The 13,041-nt window shown below is 47.1% G+C and overlaps 1 protein-coding gene across 1 annotated transcript; it reads left to right on the plus strand.

Annotated features, from left to right (window-relative positions):
* The first annotated feature begins 507 nt into the window (after nucleotides 1-507).
* Nucleotides 508-9,611, plus strand: LOC138999920 (zinc finger protein 420-like). Its single transcript, XM_070402139.1, has 3 exons — nucleotides 508-696; nucleotides 2,039-2,165; nucleotides 6,079-9,611. The coding sequence occupies exons 1-3, from the start codon at nucleotides 661-663 to the stop codon at nucleotides 8,520-8,522; spliced, it is 2,607 nt and encodes an 868-aa protein (XP_070258240.1). The 5' UTR covers nucleotides 508-660; the 3' UTR covers nucleotides 8,523-9,611.
* Nucleotides 9,612-13,041: the final 3,430 nt, after the last annotated feature.

Here is a 13,041-nt window from a genome sequence, read left to right on the forward strand (position 1 = left end):
TTTTAAAGTAGGATAGTATTGGACGTTCAAAAAATTGCCATAACCATGAACAAAGCCCCTCTCGGGAGGTGGGAACAACACATTTGCAGGACTCCCCCTCCCCACTTAGGAATTCCTCCTAGTTACAGTGGTTCTCAACCTTCTGGCCCTTTAAATACAGTTCCACGTGTTGTGACCCAACTGTAATATTATTTTCGTTGCTACTTCCTAACTGTAATGCTGCTACTGTGATGAATTGTCATGTAAATATCTGATATGCAGGATGGTCTTCGGCGACCCCTGTGAAAGGGTGGTTCGACCTCCAAAGGGGTCGCGACCCACAGGTTGAGAACCGCTGTCCTAATATGCCCACTGCAGAATTCCTCCCCGCCGCCTACAGAGCCTGGGAACTACATTACCCAGAAGGCGAAGCGCCCATATGAGCCAATGACCGAGCAGGACGTTGCCTCGCTGGGGGCTAAACCTGCTGGGTCCTCCTCCCAGGAGTCCTTTCCAGCTTCACTCGGAGGGAGAGGAGAAGGCGCGGAGGAGGCGGTTTCCCCGCAGCTCAGACGCGGGTGTGGGTCTCGGCGACCCCGCGACGGACCCGCTTCGGGGCGGGCCCGGGCCTCCCCCCCCGCCCCCGCCCCCGCCCCCCCCCCGCTGCGCCTGGAGAGCCCGATGGCGGCGGCGGCCGCGCCGAGGCGCCCGGCTGAGGTGAGCGTGTCCCCGGGGCCACCTGCCTCCCACGCCCAACCGCGCAGCCCGGGCCGAGCGGCGGGTCGGGACTCCTGAGGAGCCCAGCAGGTCCGCGCCCGGTGGAAAGGGGGTGTGGGCTCCTGATGGAGAAGGAAAGGGGGGGCGGCTCCTGGCTGGGGGCCCCTCAGGGCGGGGGTCGTGGCTGACGGTGTGGAGCGTGTGAGTCACCGGGCGCCGTGAGCACGGACACGGGGGAGGGGGCAGGTGTCTGTGAGGCGGGGCAGGGAGGCAGCGGGGCTGGGGGTGGGACAGGGCCGGGTGGGCGGAGTCTAGAGTGCTAGGAACTACATTACCCAGAAGGCCATGCGAACCGGTCCATTGGCATCTTGATAGGGCCTTTCCTGGCATGCGTCTTGGGGGTAGGGTGGAATAGAGTGCTAGGAACTACATTACCCAGAAGGCCACGCGAGCCGGTCCATTGGCATCTTGATAGGGCCTTTCCTGGCATGCGTATTGGGGGTAGGGTGGAATAGAGTTCTAGGAACTACATTTCCCAGAAGGCCACGCGAACCAGTCCATTGGCATCCTGATAGGGCCTTTCCTGGTGTGCGTCCTGGGGGTGGGACTTCCGGTCTGCTCTGGACCTGCCAGTTGTTGGCCTCCCGAAAGCCCGTGCAATTGGAAGGAAGGGGATAGACGATGCGGTGGGCGTGGCTAGAACGCCCCGCCCAGGGAAGTGGGTGGGGCTGCCCCCTGGGTCGCTCGCTGGGGGGGACAGACCGGGGTGCCCTCGAGGAGGCGCTGTGAGCTGGTGGCGCCGAGGCCCTGGTGCAGGGACCCGGTTTAGCAGCGCCCCCTCTGGCTGCGTCCACAGGGAGCTGCTTTGCAGGCGGGAGGGGGCCCCTCGGCCTGGCCCGCAGCTCCGGTGCCATCTGCGTGTCCACGCTGCCCTCGCTGAGGGCTAAGCACAGTCACTGTGGCTCAGGGGTTGGGCTCTGACCTATGAACCAGGAGGTGAAGGTTCGATCCCTGGTCAGTGCATGTGCCGGGGTTGCAGGCTCCCACCCCAGTGAGGCAGGTGCAGGAGGTAGCCGAGCAATGGTTCTCTCTCATCGTGGATGTTTCTATAGGAGTCCCTCTCCCTTCCTCTCTGAAATCAATATAATATAGTTAAAAAAAAAGATAATCATAGTCACTATGGAACCCTAATAAGTGAGCCGATGTCAGGGTCCCCAGGCCTCGTGTCTCCTGGAGGGAGGCCGCCCTGGAGGAGGAGGTGCCTGGGAAGGTGTGTGAGGGGTGGACTGTGAAGGTCTCAGAAAGACCAAGTGGATGGTGACCTCTGTCCTCATCTTGACAGGACCCCGTGACCTTTGACGACGTGGTTGTGTACTTCTCCCTGGAGGAGTGGGGGCTCCTGGACGAGGCTCAGAGACGCCTGTACCACGAGGTGATGCTGGAGAATTTGGCCCTTGCATCCTCTCTGGGTAAGACTCACCGTCTCATCACTCAGCTTCAATTCCGGCTAGTTTTTACAATCAGAGTTTGGCTAGGTTCCTGGTGTGGGGCCGAGCCCCCTTGCTCCTCAGATACCTTCACAGCCTAGATATACCGACCAGTTTCTATCTGCCACATGTTAAAAAAAAAAAAGTTTCTGGCCATTGGGCCAAAAATATGAAAATGTAAACATTTTTCATTTTTTAAAATTTTCCAGGGTGTTCAGTTGGTTGACCATCCTCCCAGGCACTGAAAGGCTTCCAGTTCGATTCTGGGTCAGGTCACATGCCCAGGTTGTGGGCTGAATGCCTGGTTGGGGAGTCTGAGGGGGGCAGCCGATCACTGTTTCTCGTGATATTGATGTTGCTCTCTCTCTTTTTCTCCCATCCTCTCTCTCTTTCTCAAATCAATAAAGCATGTCCTATATAATAAAAGCCTAATATGCTAAGTGTCCAGTCGTCTGTTCAAACAATTAAAGCGTCATATGCTAATGATATGCTAAGGCCACTCAACAGCCTGCTATGACATGCACTGACCACCAGATGGGCAGACAGTCGACTGGTCCACCTGTCGCTATGATGTGCACTGACCACCATGGGGCAGATGCTCCTACTCGTAGGTTAGCCTGCTGCTGGGGTCTGGCCGATTGGGACTTAGTGAGACCGAGTCAGGCTGGACACACCCTGGAGCCCTCCCTGGCTGGCGAACCTCCCACATCCCTCCCTGGCCCCAATTGTGCACCTATGGAGTCCCTTGGCCTGGCCTGCACCCTCTCGCAATCCAGGACCGCTTAGGGGATGTAGGAGAGCCGGTTTTGGCCTGATCCCGCAGGCCAGGCCAAAGGACCCCACTGGTGCATGAATTTGTGCACCAGACCTCTAGTTTAAAAAATAAGTGAGCAAAGGACTTGTATGTGTGCATATAAGCCAAACCAATGGACACGGACAACAGGAGGATGAGAGCATGAGTGGGGGGGGGGGGGGGGAGAGGTTGGGGGATAATGGGAGGATGAGGACACATTTGTAATACCTTAACCAATAAAAAAATTAAAAAGATAATAATAAAAAAAAATAAGTGAGTAAAATAAAATAAAGTTTCTGTCTCTAAACTTGATGTGTTCATGTAGTTTTCCTGATTTCCCCGAGTGGTGTCTCTGTGCCCTCTTGGAGCTTGGTGAGCATCAGTGAAGCAATTACGTAGAGTTCTTTGCCCAGCACTTTTTTTATTTCACTTGCTGGAAACTTATTGTGCTTCTTTGGTGATGAAATGTTTCCTTGATATTTTGGGGTTCCAACATTTTCTTGATGTCTCCACATTTGATGGAACAGGTACCTTTTCCTGCTTTTATACACTCCTTTTGATGTGCAAAAGTTTTCATCTTGAGTTGGTTGTCAGGTCATTATCCTTCAAGGGTGTAGCAGTTGTGGCTCTGGGAAGGAACCAGACCTGTAAGGAATGGCTAACGTTGTGAGGATTCTCCATAGCCAAGGCTGCCAGGTGAACTCACAGGTATCTGGTCATGTTGAGCCTGAGTAGGGTGAGCGAGCAACCTGTGTTCCTATTATACCAGGAACGTTTTCCATGTGACCCGTGTTTTGTTGTCTTAGCCAGTGCCAAAGCTTACTTCTCCTTCCTCTTCCTCACTGTTGCTACTTGGCTGAGTAGCCTATTCTACTATTTTGTTGTTGCTCCGACTTGTAGTGCATGGAGAATCTCTGGTCTTTCTAGCTCTCATATTTCTCTCACCTCTTCTTCTGTTGCTTTGCAACATTGGTCCACATGTGCCATGAGATCAGTATCCGTTTTAAAATTGGCCTTCATGGCAGCTACTCTCTTGCAGTTGTTTTTTTTTTCCATTTGCGCCTGTGTTTCTAACACAGCCTTTTGTCACTAGAAGGAAAGGTCATATGGAAATTCCTTTGCATCAGAAGTAGTTTCATTTTTATTTTTTAAAGGTTATCTTTTTAAAAAAAAATAATTCCTTATTGTTGAAAGTATTACATATGTCCACTTATTTCTGCCTTTGACCCCCTCCAGCCCTCTCCTGTCCCCTGCCCCAGGCCCTCACCACCCCATAGTCTGTGTCCTGGGGACATGCATATATGTATACACGATCCTTGGTTGATTACCTCACACCCACCCACCTAACAGAAGTTGTTTTAGAACATACCTCTTTTTAAAAAATATATATATATAGAAAATAGTTTTAATTCAATCGAACACAGAAAACAGTGCAAAAAATTAAGCAGAAAGCATCAAAAGTCCAAATCCAGGGAGACTTAAAAAAAATTTATTTATTTATTTATTTATTTATTTTATTTTTTTAATTTTTTTTTTTTATGGAGGATACTAATCATTAATCTGAAAGGGATTTTTTTTTTTTAAATCTTCACCCGAAGGTATTTCCCCACTAATTTTTAGACAGAGTGGAAGAGAGAGAAAGACACAGAGAGAAACATCATGTGAGAGAAATACATCGATTGCTTGCCTCCTAATGGGTCAACCAGGGCCCAGGTTGGGGAGGAGCCTGCAACCGAGGTACTTGCCTTTAACGGGAATCCAACCTGGGACCCTTTGGTCCACAGGCCGATGCTCTATCCACTGATCTGCACCGATCGGACAGGGATTTTCTTTTTTTAAAAAAAATACATATATTTTTACTTCAGAGAGAGAGGGAGAGGGAGAGAAAGAGAAACATCAATGATCTGAGAGAGAAAAAAACATGATGAGCAAATCATTGATTGGCTGCCTCCTGCACACCTCCCACTGGGAATCAAGCTCATGCTAGACTTGAACTGTGACCTCCTGGTTAATAGGAGGACGCTCAACCTTTGAGCCATGCCAGCTCAGCCATGGGGACTTTGAAACCAATTTCAAGAGGAAAGAAAAGCTACTTGTTAATATTCCTACCCGAGATAGTCAATCTCATCATCATCACAAATCTCCAAATCTGGAGATCTCTGAACTTGAGAGACTTTCCTCCCTACTCACAAATCCCTTCTCAGCATCGCTGAGGAATGGGTGTCTGGCCTATCCGTCACAATTTCAGTGTTTGACCTCCTTCCACTGCCTTGAATTAATCCAGCGATTTTATTTTTATTTTTTAATATATTTTTATTGATTTCAGAGAAGAAAGTGGAGGGAGATAGAGGTAGAAACATCAATGATGAGAGAATTATTGATCTGCTGCCTCCTGCACCCCCCGCCCTACTGGGAATCGAGCCCACAACCCATGACTGGAATCAAACCCAGGAGACTCTTCAGTCTATAAGCCAATGCTCTATCCACTGAGCCAAACCTGACTAGGGCAATCCAGGGATTTTCAACCTTTCCCATCACATGGCACACGTAAACTAATTACAGAAATTCTGAGGCACAGCAAAAAATTTATGTTTTGTCCATCTGACCAAAAATTAGCTATAATACAGGTGAATGTCTTTTTTTGTGTTACACCGTATTCTTATATCCTTTCTCTGGCGAGTCCTCTCCCATTCTTTTGCCTTAGAAGATGCCCAGTAGCAACTTCCGCCACCAGGTTTTAAATCCTTGCATCAAAAAGCAAGCCATAGCCCTAACCGGTTTGGCTCAGTGGATAGACCATCAGCCTGCGGACTGAAGGGTCCCGGGTTTGATTCCAGTCAAGGGCATGCACCTTGGTTGCAGGCACATCCCCGGGGCGGGGGTGTGCAGGAGGCAGCTGATCGATGTTTCTCTCTCATTAATGTTTCCGACTATCTATTCCTCTCTCTTCCTCTCTGTAAAAAAAAAAACCAATAAAATATATTTTTAAAAATAAAAAGCAAGTCATACACTCAGTTCTCGATGTGACGAATGCACATTTGTAATTGTATTGCTCCATCCTCAAAGTCAGCCTGTACTTCACCAGTGTTTATTTCTGTTCAGGTGGCTGCTGTGGAGCAGAGGATGCAGACGCTCCCTGTGAACAGAGTGTTTCTGGAGGAGGGTCACCGTCCAGCCCCTCCAAGGCAGCTCTGTCTTTGCTGAACACCCACTTCTGTGAGAGCTGTGGTCCAGTCTGGAGAGTCATATTCCATTTGGCTGAGCACCAAGGAACACCACACAGCCAGAACGTGGTCAGGTGTGGGAAATGTAGGAAGGAATTCTATTTGGGTGCAAACCTCCAAACACACGGGAAAGAGAGAAAAGCTTCCTTCACCTGCGGAGAATGTAAGAACGCCTTCAGTCTGAGAGACACACCTGCTCAGGACCAAGATGTTCGCACTACAAGACAGTGTTTTATGTGCAGTGCATGTGGGAAGACATTCCGGGATCAGTCCTCATTGGCTGTTCACCAGAGAGTGCATCCAGGTAAAAGCCTTCACGTGTGTGGCCAGTGTGGTCAGTCTTTTAGGCGAACCTCAACCCTCAGTCAGCATCGAAGATTTCACTGTGCGCCAAGGCAGTACAAGTGCGGCAAATGTGGGAAGTCCTTTCACCGAAAATCTGTGCTCATTTATCCCTGGAGAAGTCACACTGGGGAAAACTGTGACTTGTGCCGTGAATGTGCGCCATCTTTTAGCCGGAGATGCATCCTCATTCGACAACGGACCGTTCACTCTGGGGAAAGGCGTTACGAGTGCATGCAATGTGGGGAGTCCTTTAGAAGAAAATTTTACCTCATTCTGCACTGGAGAGTTCACACTGGAGAAAGGCCCCATGAATGCCGTGAGTGTGGGAAATCTTTCACCAGGAGATCAGTCCTTACTCTACACCGGAGAGCGCACACAGGAGAAAGGCCTTTTCGGTGCAGCAAATGCAGGAGAACTTTTACCGGTAGTTCCATACTCATTCTTCACCAGAGAGTACACACAGGAGAAAGGCCTTATGAGTGCAGTGAATGTTGGAAATCCTTTAGCCAACAATCTTCCCTCAGTCGACACCAGGTAATTCACAGTGGAAGACAGTCTTATGAATGTAGTGAATGTGGGAAAGCTTTTCTCTCTCACCGTGGCCTTAGTTACCATCTGAGAGTTCACTCTGGAAAAAGGCCTTATCAGTGCAGTGATTGTGACAAATCTTTCACCACACAATCGGGCCTGCGTTACCATCTGAGAGTTCACACTGGAAAAAGACCATATCAGTGCCGTGAATGTGGGAAATCTTTCTTATATGGTTCCTACCTCAGTATTCATCAGAGAGTGCACACAGGAGAAAGACCTTACCAGTGCAGTGAATGTGGTAAATCCTTTCTCCGAAGACATCACTTTCTTACACACCAGAGAATTCACACAGGAGAAAGGCCTTATCAGTGCAGCGAATGTGGGAAATCTTTTACATCTGGTAACAACCTCAGTAATCATCAGAGAGTACACACAAAAGAAAGACCTTATCAGTGCAGTGAATGTGGTAAATCCTTTCTCCGAAGACATCACTTTCTTGCACACCAGAGAATTCACACAAAGGAAAGACCTCATCCATGCAGTGAATGTGGGAAATCTTTTATCCTAAGACAGCACCTCCTTGTACACCAGAGAGTTCATGCAGGTCAAAGGCCTTATCAGTGCAGTGAATGTGGGAAATCTTATTGTTCAAAGTTCAACCTCATTCAACATCAGAGAGTTCACACAGGAGAAAGGCCCTATGAGTGTAGTGAATGTGGGAAACGTTTCACCTCAAGCTCTGTCTTCAATTATCATAAGAAAGTTCACTCTGGAGAAAGGCCTTATCGGTGCAGCGACTGTGGGAAATCTTTTTTCTCAAGTTCCAACCTCAATACTCATCAGAGAGCACACACAGGAGAAAGACCCTATGAGTGTAACGACTGCGGGAGATCCTTTTTCCGAAGTTCCCACCTTCATACACACCAGAGAGTTCACACAGGAGAGAGGCATCAGTGTGATGAATGTGGGAAATCTTTTGCATCCGCTTTCAATCTCAGAAATCATCAGAGAGATCACACAGGAGAAAAGCCCTATGCGTGCACTGTATGTGGGATCTCCTACACCACCCAGAGGAAGCTTCGTTATCATCTGGGAGTTCACACCGGAGAAGGGCCCTATGAGTGCCACGAATGTGGGAAATCTTTTACCTCTCATTATGCCCTCCATGACCATAAGAGACTTCATACAGACAAAAAACCTTATGAATGCACAAAATGTGGGAAATCGTTCAGAGCAAATTCTCACCTCATTGAACACTGGAGAGTTCACACTGGAGAAAAACCTCATCAATGTGGAGAATGTGGGAAGTCTTTTTCATCGGGCTCTGGCCTCCGTTATCACCAGAGTGTTCACACCAGGTTAAGACCTCAAGAGTGTAGTGAATGTGGGAAGTCTTTTATGCAGAGACATCATCTTCTTGCACACCGACGGGTTCACGCAAAATAAGGGCCTTACGATTGCAGTGAATGTTGCAAAAACTTTAAGGATAGTTCCCAGTCCAATTCACACTGGAGCATTCACACTGGAGGTAGGCGTTTCAAAAATGGGGGAACATTTTTCAGCCATAATTCTTACCTTTTTATTTTATATTTTTTTTAATCCTCGAGGATATTTTTCCATTGATTTTTAGAGAGAGTGGAAGAGAGAAGCAAAGAGAGAAAATCAATGTGAGAGAAACACATCAGTTGGTTGCCTACTACATGAGCCCTAACCAGGCCAGGCCAGGGAGGAGCCTGCACCCGAGGTACATGACCTGGACCTGAATGGAGCCCAGGACCCTTTGGTTCACAGGCCGACGCTCTACCCACCGAGCCAAACTGGTAGGGCGAAAATAAGAGTTTTGTGTATGCCTGTAGCAATGATCACCCCAGGGCCATTGTAAGTTAAGAGAAAACTGTCTAGGGATGTGGCTCTTGTGATCCAGCCAGCACTCCTGAGTGAAGTAAAAATATCCTTTATAACTAGCCAATATTTTTTGCTACTGAGGCAACACCCTCAGATGGCAATAGGAGAAATATGGTGGTGTCCATATAAGATTACCAAACCTATATCTTTTTAAAATATATAAATATATTTTTTGTATTCATTTCAGAGAGGAAGGGAGAGGAAGATAGAAACATCAATGATGAGAGAGTATCATCAATTGGCTGCCTCCTGCACACCCCACACGGGATGAGCCCACAACTCGGTCACGTGTCCTGACTGGGAATCAAACCATTATCTCCTGATTCGTAGGTCTACACTCAACCACTGAGCAACACCAGCAGGGCATTAAACCTATTAATACAAAAGTTTTTAAATACTTCAATAAGGTGTAACTTACATGTAATAAACTGTACATATGTAAATTGTATTTGATCAATCTTGACATTCATGTGAAACCGAAAACACCACTGCAGTTATGGTAATGATTTAATTTTTGGTGTATTTTTGGCTTATGTCCTCTTATAATCTCTCCCTGCTCTTCACAGCCCTCCAAGTAATTTGGTTTACTTTCCTTTAGTATAGATACCTTTGTGTTTTCTATAATTTATATATGATGGCAATCATTGAATGTTTACTTTTTTTTCTGGTTTCCTTTATGTTGTATTATTACTTAGAGATTCATCTATGATATAATTGCCTCAACTCCCCCCCCCCCCCCCCCCCCCCACCACCACCTTTGGATGTGCCACAATGGGTTTATCCATTCATCTCTTTATGGACATTTGGATCATTTCCATTAAAAAAAATATGTTATTGATTTTAGAGAGAGGGTAAAAAAAAAACCATCAGTGTGAGAGTGATACATCAGTTGGCTGCCTCCTGTAAGTCCCCTACTTGGAATCTAATGCACAATATTTTGTTGCACAGGAGGTTGCCAAACCAACTGAGCCACACTGGCCATGGCATATTCTACTTCTTTATGCATTCACTGGTTTATTCTTGTATGTGCCCTTACTAGGAACTGAACCCTCAACCTTGGCGTGTTGTGATGGTGCTCCAACCAACTGAGCTCCCCAGCCTGGCCTCTTAATTATTTTCAAAAATTTTGTGCTGTGCACAATGTGATGGAAACATACACCATACACTTTGGTTTTGTTGTTGTTGTTAATCCTCGCCCGAGGATATTTTTCCCATTGGTTTCTAGAGAGAATGGAAGGAATTAGGGAGGGGGGTGTGAGTAAGAAACATCAGTGTGATAGAGACACATTGATTGGTTGCCTCCCACAAGCACCCCAAACCAGGGCTGGGGATCGAACCTGCAACCCAGGTACATGCCCTTGACCAGGAATTGAACCCGTGGCATTTTGGTTGGGGAGTGGAGCGTGAGAGAGATTTTCTGGGAGCCGTGCACACTGGTCAGCAATGGTGCCCTCGGCTCAAATGCGAGAAAGTGGACTTTACTCCAGCTCTGATCCAGCTGTGGAATGACAGAAATGGCTTTGGGGAAGGAGGGAGGACAGAGACACGCTCAGGATACCGGGAGGGATGTGAGGGTCTTACTCGTCGGTGCAGTAAACGCAAAGTTCTCCCACATCCCATCACGGTACGTGAACCTCAGCCTCACCCAGGAGACCCCACTCCAGGGAGAAGTTAATGGCCATGGTCTCCAATGTCATACTCCGTCATTATAGAGGTGGTTTGTTCTATAGTAGCTTCTCTCCTAACACCAGAATGATGTCCCTTCCTCCCCCAAACATCCCCACATTCATTCTCTGGTAACATTATTCCCAGTCATCCCACCTCAAAGAAGACCACAGGTCCTGGTGCTCGCTCTCACCCCACGGCCACAATGATCAGAGGCCTTATCAGTGCAGTGAATGTGGACAATCTTATTGTTCAAAGTTCAACCTCGTTCAACGTCAGAGAGTTCACACAGGAGAAAGGCCCTATGAGTGTAGTGAATGTGGAAAATGTTTCACCCCGAGCTCTGTCTTCAATTATCATGAGAAAGTTCACTCCGGAGAAAGGCCTTATCAGTGCAGCGACTGTGGGAAATCTTTTTCAGGTCTGGATGCACAAAAGAACAAAGCAGGCATCTGGACCTGATGCAAGGCCCAGTGTTCTTTTTAAAAAATATATATATTTTTATTGATTTTAGAGAGGAAGGGAGAGAAAGATAGAAAACATCAATGATGAGAGAGAATCATTAATTGGCTGCCTCCTGCTTGCCCAGAACTGGGCATTGAGCTCACAACCTGTGCATGTGCCCTTGACCGGAATCGAACCTGGGACCCTTCAGTCCACAGGCCGACGCTCTATCCACTGAGCCACACCAGCTAGGGTGGGGCTTGATATTCTGTTACTAGGAAGACCAATATGTATAAACAACAGGCTTTCCTGTCATTTTGCTTTAATAACGCCTATGCCTCCAGGACCATTTCATGTCCCCTCCTTCCTCAGAAGCCGTGGCCGCCGGCTGGGTTATCCTAGATGCCCAGCCGCACCCCGGTGCCCAAGCTAGACCTGCACTCGGGCATCCAACGTCCGCCTCCTGATTCACTGTTAGCATTACCATCATGTTTAGGATTCCGGTTACTGTTACTAAGAGCTCCCCCTCTCCACACACTGCCCACCACCTTAGGTAAACTGTCCATCTGACAGAGTTCCAGAATTGTGTGTCCAGCTGCCCACTGAGGAATTGCACACCTTTGTTCTCTGGAATATCTTACACACTGAATATGTCTAGAAGAAAAACTGCTGCCCTAACCGGCTTGGCTCTGGATAGACTGGCGGCCTGCAGTCTGAAGGGTCCCAGGTTCAATTCTGGTTCAAGGGCATGTACCTTGGTTGTGGGCACATCCCCAGTGGAGGGTGTGCAGGAGGCAAGCTGATCGATGTTTCTCTCTCATCCAATGTTTCTAACTCTCTATCCCTCTCCCTCTCTGAAATCAATAAAAATATATTTAAAAAAAAATACATATATATATATATATTAAAAAATACAAGCCTCCTTGTATCTTGAAAATAAGGAAATTCCTTGTCGTTTTAGCAAAGTGGAAAAAGAACCAATTTCCAATTCTGTATTAGCTTATTTTTTATTTTAAAATTAATTTAATTAAATTTATTATTCAGGAGAGTGCATGCTGAACCTTCATTTTGAGGGTTTTAAAGACTGGGTTTTATTATTTCTGGGAAAGTGTTATGGAGTGAGCAAACTACAGGATGATATTACTGTTAAAAAAAAAAAGATTGTTTCTGGGAAAATAGAAAAAAGACCCAAAAAAATGTAGCCCTGGCTGGGGTGCTCAGTGGTTATAGCATTGTCCTGAGCACTGCAGGGTCTTGGATTCGATTCCTGCTCAAGGGCACATCCCTTGTTACAGGTTCAATCTACAGTTCCGGTGCAGGCAGGAGGCAAGCGATTGATTTGTCGCTCGCTTTGATGTTTCTCTCTCTTCCTTCCTCTCCCCTCTTCTCCCTCCCTTCCACTCTTTAAAAACTCAATGGAGCCCTAGCTGGTTTGGCTCAGTGGACAGAGCGTCAGCCTGCGGACTGAAGTGTCCTGGGTTCAATTCCAGTCAAGGGCACATGCCCATGCTGTGGGCTTGATCCCCAGTAGGCGGCTTGTATGAGGCAGCCAATCATTGAATCTCTCTCATCATTGATGTTTCTATCTCTCCGCTCTCCCTCTCCCTTTCTCTGTAAAATCAATAAAAAAAAAAAAACTCAATGGAAAAAATATTCTCCTGTGAAGATTAACAACAACAAAATAACTTAAAAAGAATGCTTCTGAGAGAAGTTGAACTGCAATGATATATTAGGTATTTACTTTTGGTATCATGGGCTTTTAGCATGAGTGATACCATGTAAACCTGTGGTCTTTCTTTTTAAAATTTTTTTATTGCTTCTTTTATTTTTTATTAAAATATGTATTTATTAATTTCAGAGAGGAAGAGAGATATAGAAACACCAATGATGAGAGAGAATCATTGATCGGCTGCCTCCTGCACACCCCCTACCGGGGATCTAGCCCTCAACC

Source organism: Myotis yumanensis, unplaced genomic scaffold (genome assembly GCF_028538775.1).
Source record: "Myotis yumanensis isolate MYYU_CA2020_CCGP unplaced genomic scaffold, mMyoYum1.0.hap1 SCAF_23, whole genome shotgun sequence".
In the NCBI taxonomy this organism is placed as follows: domain Eukaryota; kingdom Metazoa; phylum Chordata; class Mammalia; order Chiroptera; family Vespertilionidae; genus Myotis; species Myotis yumanensis.

What these genes read in the sequence shown, in the direction of transcription:
- LOC138999920 (XM_070402139.1), top strand. Translation starts at nt 661, where the DNA reads ATGGCGGCGGCGGCCGCGCCGAGGCGCCCGGCTGAG. An exon ending in CGCCGAGGCGCCCGGCTGAG is followed by an intron (nt 697 to 2,038) that starts GTGAGCGTGTCC and finishes TCATCTTGACAG; the next exon opens with GACCCCGTGACCTTTGACGA. An exon ending in GGCCCTTGCATCCTCTCTGG is followed by an intron (nt 2,166 to 6,078) that starts GTAAGACTCACC and finishes ATTTCTGTTCAG; the next exon opens with GTGGCTGCTGTGGAGCAGAG.